Source organism: Peromyscus californicus, unplaced genomic scaffold (genome assembly GCF_007827085.1).
Source record: "Peromyscus californicus insignis strain IS unplaced genomic scaffold, ASM782708v3 Scaffold_16__1_contigs__length_79575227, whole genome shotgun sequence".
NCBI lineage: Eukaryota > Metazoa > Chordata > Mammalia > Rodentia > Cricetidae > Peromyscus > Peromyscus californicus.
The window spans coordinates 14,584,565-14,597,624 of NW_026294458.1; the positions used below are offsets into that span (position 1 = coordinate 14,584,565).

General features: G+C 43.0%; 1 protein-coding gene across 5 annotated transcripts in view; it reads right to left on the reverse strand.

Annotated features, from left to right (window-relative positions):
• Nucleotides 1-13,060, reverse strand: part of Pak2 (p21 (RAC1) activated kinase 2) — a 63,452-nt gene that overhangs the window by 30,622 nt on the left and 19,770 nt on the right. For 2 of the 5 annotated variants that reach the window (XM_052740477.1, XM_052740481.1), the window contains exon 2: nt 10,901-11,108. In XM_052740477.1, the coding sequence (XP_052596437.1) occupies nt 10,901-11,087 (187 nt within the window). In that variant the 5' untranslated portion in view covers nt 11,088-11,108. Of the gene's footprint in view, nt 1-10,900; nt 11,109-11,355; nt 11,487-11,816; nt 11,928-13,060 lie in introns of those variants that run through there. The other 3 variants (XM_052740479.1, XM_052740478.1, XM_052740480.1) reach the window with 3 other exon arrangements.

The following is a 13,060-nucleotide window of genomic DNA, read 5'->3' on the forward strand; positions in this document are numbered from 1 at the left end:
TATAGGTCTTTATGTTGTTGCCTGTATTTTTGCACTGGCATCTACTCATCTCTTCCTCTGCTCGGAGTAGGCAGTGTCTGTGTCTGAAGGTGCCTCTCTTGTTCTAATTGTTAGTCTTGGTCCACTAGGAATTCTTGGTTAAATCGGTGCTGTTAGGTTCTGTTTCTCCCAGAGCAGCTTAGTCCAATCAGTGTTAGTGGTTCTGTCTCAGGGAGCAGTTGTTCCCAACTGGTGCAGGTGGGCTTATGGCTCCAGTGGTTGTTAGGTTCGTAGGGGTTTTTTTTTTTTTTTTTTTTGATGGGGGAGCAGGGAAAGGTAGCTGTCTGGTCCCTGGGACTCCGATGGGTAGGGCCTAGGGGCTAGAGACCTGATCTGCCAGTCTGAAGATGGAGGCTTACCTGTTCCCAGTTGGTGTAGGGTAGGCTTATGATTCTGGTGATCTGGTTCAGTGGCTGGGCGGCACCTTCTTTTGTGTTCTCAGGTCACGTTTTGCTCATTCATCATCTCCTCAGCTGATCTTGTTTCCTCAGACTGTAGATTGTAGGCTTCTGAAACCTCTCCCGAATGGATCTCAGCTGAGCAAGTTGTTCAGTACAGCAATCTCACCCAACACCTCCAAGTTGTTGGGTTTTGAAAGATCAGCAGCTGGGCCCTGGGTTGGCCTCAGGCAGAATGTTCGGATCTGTTCTGGTTGCGTCCCACTGAGATGGCTCCTTCCCCGGGTGCTGGGATTAAAGGTGTCCCTGTTCCAAGCTCTTAATCTCCATGTTTTCACTAACTCCTCAGCGGGTAAAAGCTCAGTTTCTGTTCTTTATTATGATTGTGTCTCTGCCTGGCTCTGCTGCCACTCTGGCTATTTTTTTTTTTTATTTTACTTGCTTAACCTTATTGAACTGGCTAGTCCCTACTCTACAACATGGTTCAATAAAGGTGGTAATAGGAACTTTTGTGTTTTACTGATCCAGGGAGTGAAAACAGTCACTGTTTTTTAGTTTAATATCAACAGTCAATGTTTCTAACACGCCCTTATCAAATTTAGTACATTTTCTTCAAATTCAAGTTTGCTCAACACTTACATCAGAAATGAATATTGGATTATGTCAAATGTCTTTTCTGCATCTACTTAAATGATCATATGGCTTATCCTAAGTTACACCAATTTTCAAATGTTTAGGCTTGCAGTCCTGGGATCTATTGCCTTTTTTTTTTTTTTGGTTTTTTTTTTGGTTTTTTTTCCGAGACAGGGTTTCTCTGTGTAGCTTTGCGCCTTTCATGGAACTCACTTGGTAGCCCAGGCTGGCCTCGAACTCACAGAGATCCGCCTGGCTCTGCCTCCCGAGTGCTGGGATTAAAGGCGTGTGCCACCACCGCCCGGCTTATTGCCTTTTTATACACTGTTGGATTACCACTGTTAAGACTTTGCCAAGACTGTCTATGTTCAAGAAATGTATAGCTCTTTCTCTTTTTTGGTTTTTTGAGACAGGGCTTCTCTGTGTTGCTTTGGAGCCTTTTCTGGAACTCACTCTGTAGACCAGGCTGGCCTCAAACTCAGAGATCTGCCTGCCTCTGCCTCCCGAGTACTGGGATTAAAGGCATGTGCCACCACTGCTCGGCTAATCTTTTTTTTTTTTTTTTTTTTTTTTTTTAAAGTAAGCTTTGGAAATCTGTATCTTAAGGAAAGAAATTTCAGTGGGGTGGTAGTGGTGCACGCCTTTAATCTCAGCAAGTGGGAGGCAGAGGCAGGTGGATCTCTGTGAGTTCTAGGCCAGCCTGGTCTACAGACTCCAGAAAGAGTTCCAGAACAGCCAGGACTACACAGAGAAACTTTGTCAGTATATACCTGTACACAACATTACCTCTGTCTTCTCAGTGGAGAATGAACCTGGAACTCAAGCATTCTACCCTGACTTTTACCCCCAACCCCAGCAAACCTTTGAATCTAACCTAACATGCAAGTTCATACAAAAACGAAGTGGATTTCCTAGAGGATGTAGTTTTGGCTGCTTTACTGATCGTTTTTTGCAATCGTTTGAATCAAGTTTTATTATTCTCTTCCATCTCCTGTGTTACGTTTACCTGTTTAAATTGTACAATCCAATGACTTTTAGTATATTCAGAATCCCATAAACATTATCACCATGTAACTAGCATAGTTTCATCATCCCCTAAAGAAACCTTGTATCCATTAGTAATTACTCCTTATTCTACTCCTGCTTTACTGTAACCCTTCATCAAATAATAATCTTCTCAGTATTGTATTTATTTTTATGTGTATGTGTGCAGGTACCCTCAAGGCCAAAAGAAGACATTAGAGTTACAGGTAGATGTGATGCTGGTAACCAAACCTAGGTCCTCTGCAAGAACAGCAGTGTCCGCCGGGCGGTGGTGGCGCACGCCTTTAATCCCAGCACTCGGGAGGCAGAGCCAGGCGGATCGCTGTGAGTTCGAGGCCAGCCTGGGCTACCAAGTGAGTTCCAGGAAAGGCGCAAAGCTACACAGAGAAACCCTGTCTCGAAAAACCAAAAAAAAAAAAAAAAAAAAAGAACAGCAGTGTCCAGTGCTCTCAACTGCCGACTCATCTCTTCAGCCTTCCTTAGTGTGAACTAGTGTTTTACACACACAGGCTAAGTGCACCACCTATGTGAAGTGTCCACGGGGTCAGAAAATAGTACTGGATCCCTAGAACTGGAGTTTCAGATGGTTGGGAACCATCCTGTGGGTAGGAACCAAAAAGAACCAATCCCAGGTCTTCGCAGGAGGAGCAAGTGCTCTTAAACATTAAGCCACCTCTCCAGCCCCTGGGTCTTTTTTCTCATTATTTCTTTATTTCCTGAATTCTATTTAATTTGTCCATTATTGCAACATTGTAATTGTTTTCGTTTACATTTCCTATCTGAGTTTTTTTTTTTAAACTCTGGGAGAATGTTCTTGATTATCCTTTCACCCTTCCATTGATATCACATTTATTCTGTTAATTTTAAACAGTGATTTTCCAAGAATTATTTCTCATCATTCTTTGATCATTTTTTTCCCTCTGAAAATCAGCATTTTTTTTCCTCTGAAAATTCTTTTATTTCATGAATTTGTCTTTCCTCAAAGATTATGTTGTACATACATGTTTGCTGGCAGATGGATTTTCTGCTTTGTTGATTTTCTCCTGAAGTGGAATGCTTCTTCTAAATTTGTTTAATAAAATTACCTGATTCCTGGAGGCAGGGTCTTGCTATCTGGCTACGGCTAGCCTTGATTTCACTTAGTTATCCAGGTAGGCCTCATAGGCATGTGCCATCTGGTACTTCCCATTGTTCTGGGCTCTAATATCTAAGTGTTTTCTTCAGATGTCTGGTGACCCTTTGCTGTTCATTCTTACAGAAAAACATTACACAACTAACTGAGAGACAAGCTAGATCAAAGATGAGGATAAGGCTCAGGGCATCTGAAGTATTTTCCCCCCAGAACATTCTGTTTATCCAGAGGAAAGCCTCCCAGTGTCTGGTCTGAGGGCCAGGACAGGCAAAAAGTACTCTGCATGTTCACAAGGTAGAAGAAAGGAGTTTCGTGTGATGATTTGGACCAAATCTGCATTTTTTATTCTGATGCTTCAACTTTTTGGGATCTGCAATGAAAATATCTGTATGGCCGGCTTTATGGAGTGGATAACTTCCTATGCAGACTTAAGTGATCCCTCTCGTTTACCCTGGCTATCCCATTCTCCCCTCCCTACAGTCTCGAATCCTGAGTCACCGAGACTCTGAGAGGAAAGGGGACCCCTTCTCTCATACGCCCCACTCTGCAGTCACGGTCTCTCTGTCCACTCAGGCAGGCATGTTCCTTTTCTCTGCAATCCTCGAAGCGCCTGTTAACAACTCCTGGACACGGCCGCCGCCGCCGCTTCTCCTTTCCTTTCCCCTCACAGGGACTTTAGAAACAAATGACTCTTCAACTGACACTTTAGTTGGATCTTGAGGTTTGGCATATGCACGGAGACACAATGCAAATGTTTTAAAATAAAAAAATAAAATATTGCAGTATCTTAAAACCCAAATCTGTTTGACTCCACTTGTTTCTCACAAGTACTTGCTGTATTTTAGTAGTCTCAGGGGGAAGAGCAAAGTATTTTTTTTTTTTTTTTTTTTTTTGGTTTTTCGAGACAGGGTTTCTCTGTGTAGCTTTGCGCCTCTCCTGGAACTCACTTGGTAGCCCAGGCTGGCCTCGAACTCACAGAGATCCGCCTGGCTCTGCCTCCCAAGTGCTGGGATTAAAGGCGTGCGCCACCACCGCCCGGCAGTATTTTTTTTTTTTAAAAGAATCTGAGTAATTAAAAATGTGGTTAATATGCCATGTTTAACCAAAAAGATCCTACTGCACTGCTGTTTGATAAATCTGTACATAGACACACTAGCACATGCTTTTCTTTGCTCATAAAGACACTACTAATCTAGCACTCACAGGAAACAATACCATTTTTTGACTAATATTGACACATTTCTGCAAAATGTTCATGCTTCCTCTAGATTCTCCAGGTGTACATATTTACCAACAAGAGTTGTGGCAAGAAGGCAGGTCACACCCATTGTGGAAAGGAGCAGAAGGAAAGGCAATTATTAAGCTCACATAAAATTGTGTTGTCGCCGGGCGGTGGTGGCGCATGCCTTTAATCCCAGCACTAGGGAGGCAGAGGCAGGTGGATCTCTGTGAGTTCGAGGCCAGCCTGGGCTACCAAGTGAGTTCCAGGAAAAGGCGCAAAGCTACACAGAGAAACCCTGTCTCGAAAAACCAAAAAAAAAAAAAAAAAAAAAAATTGTGTTGTCTTTACTACAACACATAATTACATCTATCATAAGCAACCTTTCATTTTCCACCAGACTGACTTGAGTAATCTGAGGTCAGGACCTCTAGTTCTCTTTATGTCCCTGGGCTTCTAACTCATTATACTGCAAACAGGAGAAAGCATTTGTTGGCTATGAACTAATAGTTTACTTATATCATTTTTGTAAAGATGACAGAGAAACAAACCCCTGTGTATTATGAAAATATCTGCTGCTTCATTTTAAAAAGTCAGTTGTAGAGGCTTTTTTCCTGTTACCTGATGAATTTCTTCACTATTTCCCAATGTGTATTGTATGACTGGAAAAAATGCCATTTCCTTAGATGACCTAAGATGACAGATGCCTAATCCAAGGTGGGCACCAACTTCAGGCCACATTAGCCCTGGTCCCCCATCTAACATTCCGGCCAACTGCGTCACAGGGTGACTGAGCTATGCCAGACTTACAGAAAATCAACATGGCTCCAGTGACCAGATTATAAGGAAGGCCAGCTGGTGTTGAAAGCTCCCTTTCCTAACACAAGGAAAAAGTCCAGTCTAAATCAGCAAAGGACAGCAAACAAGTACGGGGAAGAGGAAAGAAGAGAGTGTAAGCAAAAACATCCCTGGGTCTTGTTGTATCTAAGGTCCAGCCAGTTTTGGGATTTGAAGAATAAAAAAATACATAAAAGAACATTTCATAAATGTTAGTGATGTAGAACAAAAAGTTATAGGAAGACATGAACATAATTAAGCAGCTAAGAGATGTACCTAGATATATTAGTCCACTCAAAGGAAAATGGTAGGATATTGGTGAAATTATTAAGGCCACTCCACGTAATTAAAAGGAGATTTATTTAATGGCGTAACTTACAAATTAAGGGATAGGTAGGTCGTGGGGTCTGGGGAAGGTGTATCACAGTCCAGCGGTGTTCTCTGGAGCTCTGCTTGGTCCACCTCCACTATCCAGGGTCCCGGAACCGAGAGAGCGCCCGCCGATCCAGATCTCTCCAGATCTCGGGTCCCCAGGCGCCTCCCTTGGCCCCGCCTTGTAGGCGTGACAGTTGCCCAAGTCTCAATGGGGGTTGGAACTTCCAGATCAAAGCTGGAATGGCTACCCACTACAGTGGGAGCCAGGTGGCTCAGTGGGTAAAGATGCCTGCTGCCAGGCCTGACAACTGAGCTCAATCTCCACACATCGTAGAAGGAGACAGACAACTCTCACAAAGTGTCCTCTGACCCCTACATATGCACCACAGTTTGCAGGTATGCATACAGACACCCACAATAAATATAAATCTTTGTTTTTTGAGGCAGGGTCTCTCTATATATAGCCATGGCTGTCGTCAAACTCAAGAGATCTGCTGGCTTCTACCTCCTAAGTGCAAGAATTAGAGACATGTGTCACCTGGTTTAATTATAACTTTTTTTTTTTTTTTTTGAGAAAGTGTTTCTCTGTGTAGTTCTGGCCATCCCAGAACTCACTATGTAGACTAGGCTGGCCTCAGACTCACAGAGAGATCCACTTGCCTCTGCCTCCTGAGTGCTGGAATTAAAGCGTGGGCCACTACATCCTTTTGTTTGTGTTTATTTTTTTAATTAAAAAAAGAGAATGACACAATATCCTAAAACTAAAATCTGTTTAATCGACTTGTTTTTTCACAAGTACTGGCCATATTTTAGTAGCACCTGGGTGAGGATTGAAGTTTTAGAAACAGCATCTGAAACATATGAAAGCAAGCCTCAGAATGAACATGTACTAGACAAACCTGCTCTACAGATTGGCTGCAACTCTAGATGCCAACACTGGGAAGAAATTAATAATTATGCAAGACATCCTATCTTTGGAGAAGAAATCTGCTCATGTTTAAAAAATAAGTCAACTTCCCACTTTTGCTTGTCAAACATAATAATCTATAAGATGTCTACAGATAGCAGATCACTTGATGGGAAATAATGGACCACGGAAACTTCTTTGAATCACTTCTGAAACCTATTAAATAACAAAACAGTAGCAGCAGGAAGGAAGGAAGTAAAATTCTGAGCCACATGCTGACATGGAATCTTAGGGCCACTGCCTTTTTCTACATTTGACCTAGCTGGAGTCACAATTACGAACAGCCTCATGTGAAACTGGGCCTGGGGGCTCATGCCTCCGACCCCAGCACTTGGCAGAATGAGGCCCAAGACTTCTGTGCATTCCAGAACAGAAAAGAGGAAGAAAGAACAATTATCTACTTAAATGGAAGACTCCTCAGTTTCTAGTCTAACAACCAGTGATGGAATCTCCAAATCAGTGAAACTAAACTTGTTCCATCACACAGAAGCGTCTTTATTCTCAAGTATTAATATTAATACTGGACTTCTGGACAAGAAAGGATGTTTACATACCATCTTCATAACCCATCGGATATGAAAAGTGCACACAGGCTGACTCCACTGATGGACACTATCAACTCAACACTAGCTATCTGACTAGAGCCTATAATAAGCCATTTTCATTATTAAAACTACTAAATTGGCTAAAGGCTCCTGCAAAAGCCTGACAGTTTCCAAGATAGTCTCAGACCTAAAACAAAACATGACTTGTATACGGCTACCAGTCACCTGTACCTCAAACAGAAATGTGGCCAGCTCTTGTCCTGGTTTACATTCTGCAATGGTTCCTCAGGAAACAAGAAAAATCTGAGATTTTTTTTTGCGGGGTGGGGGGGGTGTGGGGGGGTTTCAAGACAGGGTTTCTCTGTGTAGTTTTGGTGCCTGTCCTGGATCTCACTCTGTAGACCAGGCTGGCCTCGAACTCACAGATCCTCCTGACTCTGCCTCCCCAGTGCTGGGATTAAAGGCGTGCGCCACCACCACCCGGCTAAATCTGAGTTCTATAGCACAGAATACAAGGCCCTTTGTGACCAGATCTTTTCCCACTTTCTCAGTTTCTGTTGTGTGCAGTTCCATGTGAACATCACACTTGCCTGTAATTATCATGTGCCCTCTTTGTTTTTAAATCACATTGGCCTACATTCAGTCCCGTGAGTATACCATGACCCTGTGGCTGGGCCACTGATGGTTTTTTTCTAGGCACAGACTACACTTTAACCATTGCTTCATTCTAACCTTTTAGTTTTAAAGCTCTGTTTTCATGTCCTTAGAAAGCCTTTCTAGGGGGCTGGAGAAATGGCTCAGCGGTTAAGAACACTGGTTGCTCTTCCAGAGGTCCAGAGTTCAATTCCCAGCAACCACACAGTAATAGGATCCAATTCCCTCTTCTGGTGTGCATGAAGACAAGTCATTCATATACATAAAATAAATATTAAAAAAAAAAAGAAAGCCTTCCTAAACACTCTAAATTAGTCAGACATCTTACACTACCACTGTGTCAGCTTTCACAATTCAACTACATGCTATGGGACACTCCGTCCATCACTCAAAATGAACCTAGGGCCTCACAACATGCTAGGCAAGTGCAGTACCCACAAGTTCCAGTCCCAGCTCCACTAGCTTTTGGACTAGTGTTGTAAGGGTAGGGACACCATCTGCTTTGCTTATCATTTAATTCCTGGTGATTCACACAGAGCAAACATTAATAGGCAAGAAAAAAGGATCCCTTCAGTGAATTTGTTATAAAAGGTATAATTCCAGGGGATTATATCAAACTGACAAGCTTTTCCAACACAAAGAAAACAGTCAACAGAATGAGGAAACAACCTGATGAATGGGAGAAAATATTCAAACTATTTAATCAACAAGGGATCAATATTCAGAGTATATGAGGAACTCAACAATCAAAAAAACAAAGCAAAACAAAACAACAACAACAAAAACCCTACAAAAAAAAAAACTGACTAAAGATGGACAGGCCATCTGAACGGACCGTTTGGGATTGTGTTTGTTTGTTTTGCTTCGGCTGGCCTGGAACTCACAGAGACCTGCCTGTCTCTGCCTCTCAGTGCTGGCACTGTGGGACTAAAGGGGTGTGCCACTACTTTCAGCCCTGACAGACATTTCTTAAAAGACATGTGGAAGCTGCATCAATTCCTTCTGACTAGACAGAACACAGGACAAAATGGTACATTACCACTGAAAAATAAGAAACATTCTTAATTTCAAATCACAGCTGAGTAAAGATTTCAGAAGACTGTGACCTCCTATATTGTCCATCTCTTTTATGTGTATATGAGCACAGCTTGGAGGCCAGAGGTCTACACACTGTGCTCATCACCCTCTGCCTCATTTTCTGAGACACTGTCTCTCACTGAACCTGAGGCTCATCAGCCGGCTAGACTGACTGGACTGCCTGTCCCCTCCCTCCCCCACCCTCCCAATGTTGGCGTTACAGGCACACACTGCACATGTGGCCTTTTATGTGGTGCTGAGGACAGAGCTCAGACCTTCATGCTTGCCCAACAAGGACTTTACCCACTGATTCCATCCCACACTGCCTCTTTGTTTTCTTTTAACGTACATGTGCATGTGGTGTGGGAGTTTGTTCTCTTCATTAGGTGGGTGCTGGGACTTGAACTCAGGCTTCTATATTGCCATTCTTATACCAGCACTGTCTCAGTTTCATTTTGTTTTACTCTCATGTTGTAACTACAACCAGAAACTAAAAAAAGATGAATGTTTCCTTCGACTCAGCTCCCTTTTCCTACTGAGACAGTCCAGGATCCCAGGCAGGGAATAGTGCAGTCCACAGTGGGCAGGTGTTTCCATCTCGGTTCTAGATCAAGCTGACAACTGAGATTAACCATCATGAGCATGGGACCTCAAAAATATCACTGCTATGGTTTAGATATGGCTTGTTCTCTAATGGTTCATGTCTTGGAGGCTTGATCCCCAGTCAGCAGTATAGAAAAGAGCAGGGTATGGTTCTGCATGCCTGTAATCATTCATGCTCTTTAGGAGGTGGAGGCAGGAGGATTAGAAGTCAGAAGGCCTGTCTCTCCATTGAGTTTGAGGCCATCCTCAGCTATAAGAGAATGTCTAAACAAAACGAAAGACAAAAAACTCAACCAAACAACAACAATAAAAATAGTATAGGAAAGTAGTTGGAACTTTAAGAAGGACCTCATAGGAGGTAATGACAACCTTCAGAATAGATTAATGCTGTCAGAGAGCACAATGATTTCTGAGGAAGCAGGTTCCCACCAAGGGTGACTGGCCCCTCCTGACTCTTCTGCTTCTGAATCTTGAACATTCCCATAAGCAGCTGGCTCCTCTTCTGAATCTTCACCATCTGTGACACTGACCTCATCAGACACCAGGGTTGTGCTGTTTGGAGTTTCTAGCCACTAGAAACAGTTCACTATATAGCCTTAGATCACTGGAGCTTAATATATAGAGCAGGCTGGCCTCTGCCTCTGCCTCCTGAGTGCTGGGATTATAGGTGTGTACCACCAGGCCTACATAAAGTACAAAAGAGACTGGGGCAGTCACAAATCTCACTATGTCAGGAAGCAGTATAAAGGCCTCAGGAAACGAAGACACGAACAGAAACACACTGTCTGTAGCGAGCAGACTGAACCAACAATCGCACTTACCAGGTAGTTTGCTAGGCACGACAGCACACCCTGCAGGCAGGAGGACCAAAAGCTCGGGCTACACAGTAAGACGCTGCAAGTCTTGCTTGTTTGTGTTCTGTTTTACAGACAGGGTAGCCCTGTGTCCTCTAGGCTGGCCTTGAATTCCTGAGTTCAAGTGATCCTCCTGTACTAAGTAAGGGTTTGTGCCAGCAAGCCCATGAGAGTCTGTTTAATAGTTCCTATTACCAGCATTTTTTTAAAAAAGATTTATTTTTATTTTATGTGTATGGGTGTTTGCCTGTGTGTACGTATGTGCACCAGATGTATGCCTGGTGTAGGTGGAGGCTGGAGTCCAGAAAAGGGTGTTGGATCCCCTGGGAAACTGCCATGGCTGTTGGGAATCAAACCTGGGTCATCCTCTACAAGAGCAGCAAGTGATCCTTACTACTGGGCCATCTCTCCAGCTTGAAAGTGTTTTCATAGATCTGTTTATTATTCACCATAGAAGATATCAAGATGGGAAACATATCATAAGCAAATGTGAAGCTTCTAAAATTATATAGCAGCTGCTTACCTTTTTCTGTGCCTGAGAATATGGAGATGATTTTGTTTCTGGGTTTTTTTTCCTCTGGAACAGAAGGCAAAGGTTTCAAACTGTGATTGGCCGATAAAGGATCTTTTCCTCCAGTGCTAAAAATGGTACTGCTCATTCGCACAGGAGGTGCTGGGGGCTTGTCTTCTAGTTCTCCGTTATCAGACATGATTCAGAATTACGAAATGGCCTGCAAGAGAGCAACCCCCAAACAATTAATAACAAGGTTAAAGACAACACAGAGCCGGGCGGTGGTGGTGCACGCCTTTAATCCCAGCACTCGGGAGGCAGAGGCAGGAGGATCTCTGTGAGTTCGAGGCCAGCCTGGGCTACAGAGTGAGTTCCAGGAAAGGCTCCAAAACTACACAGAGAAACCCTGTCTCGAAAAACAAAAACAAAAACAAACAAAAAAAAACAAACAAAAAAAAAAATCTTGCCTTTTGGGGCTGGAGAGATGGCTCAGAGGTTAAGAGCACTGACTGCTCTTCCAGAGGTCCTGAGTTCAATTCCCAGCAACCACATGGTGGCTCCCAACCATCTGTAATGAGATCTGGTGCCCTCTTCTGGCCTGCAGACAGACATGCAGGCAGAACATTGTATACATAATAAATAAATCTTAAAAAAAAAAAAAAGATAACACAGACAGTAATTACCCCCACCACAGCTGCAAATTAGAAAATGTGACCCCGTTAGGGACATTAGTAAAATTTGGATAAATAAATGATAAAAGATAAAACAAATCTGTCTCAATAAAACCAATCTCCACTAAATAGACACAAAAATGCTTGAAGAACATGTTCACACTAACACATCACAAGTGATTTAACTAACCAATGGTTCTGAGATGATTCCAAAATAAAAATGGACATGTTTGTGTGTTGCCTCATTTTGGAGTCACCTGGGAAGAGGAAAGTAAGTGAAGAACTGCCTCCATCAGACTGGCCTGTGGGCAGGTCTGTGGGTGGCTCCTTAGCTGATGACTAAGGTGGGAGGCCCAGCCCACTGTGACAGTTCCTCCCTGGGTAGATCCTGGGTCACGGGAAAGCAAGCTTCTCGAGCCACAGGGAACAAGCCAACAAGCAAGCAGCATTCCACATGGTTAAGCTCCTGCCTCGACTTTCCTTGATAATGGACTGCAATATAAATATAATATTATATTATAAAAATGGCCACCTTACCAAAAGCAATCTACTGATTCAAGGCAATCATTAAAATTCCAATGCCACTTTTCACAAAAATAGGAAAAATAAACCAGGTGGTGGTGGCACACACATTTAATCCCAACACTTGGGAGGCAGAGGGGCAGATTTCTGTGAGGCCAACCTGGTCTACAGAGCGAGTTCCAGGACAGCCAGGGATGGACACACACACACCCCTCATAATGTTTGAACTAAGTTTAATACTTTTGTTTTGGGTCTCTTTCTACCCATGTGGCCCATGAACTGCAGTTTGGACATGCCTGACAGACTATACAAACAACTAAAGAACAAAACAAAACAAACCTAAATAACAAGAAATCAAACAGCCTGATCAATAAGTGGGCTAATGAAATTAACAGTTCTCAAAAAGCAAAATCCAGGAGCAGTGGGGTGGCTCAGTAGATGGAGGTGCTTGCATCCAGGTCCGACAACATTGTGATAGAACCCTACAAGGTGACAGGAAGCAAACTGAATTCCAAACATGTCCTTTGGCACTATTGCATTCACAAACACTTGCACACAAAATAAATCTGAAATACAAACAGCAATAAACATATAAAGAATATCCAACCTCAATAAACCATCAGGATAATGCAAATTAAAGCTAAGCTGAGATTCCAATATCAGTAATTAGAATGGCAGTCATTAAGAAAACAACAATAAACGCTATCAAAGAGTCCAAAAGGAGCCCTTGAGGATTATTACTGGTGGGAGTGTGAACTGGTCCAGCCATTATGAAAGTAACAGTGGAGGTTTCTCCCAAAACCAGCACAAGAACTTCTGTTAAGACCCAGTGACATCACTGATGGTTTTACCAACGGACTCCAAGTCAGGATGTCACAGAGGCACTTGAAGGCCAGTGCTCACTACAGCACTGTTCCGGAGCTACACGATGGCACAGACATAGGCATCCAAGAAGATGATAAAGAAAATATGGACTGCA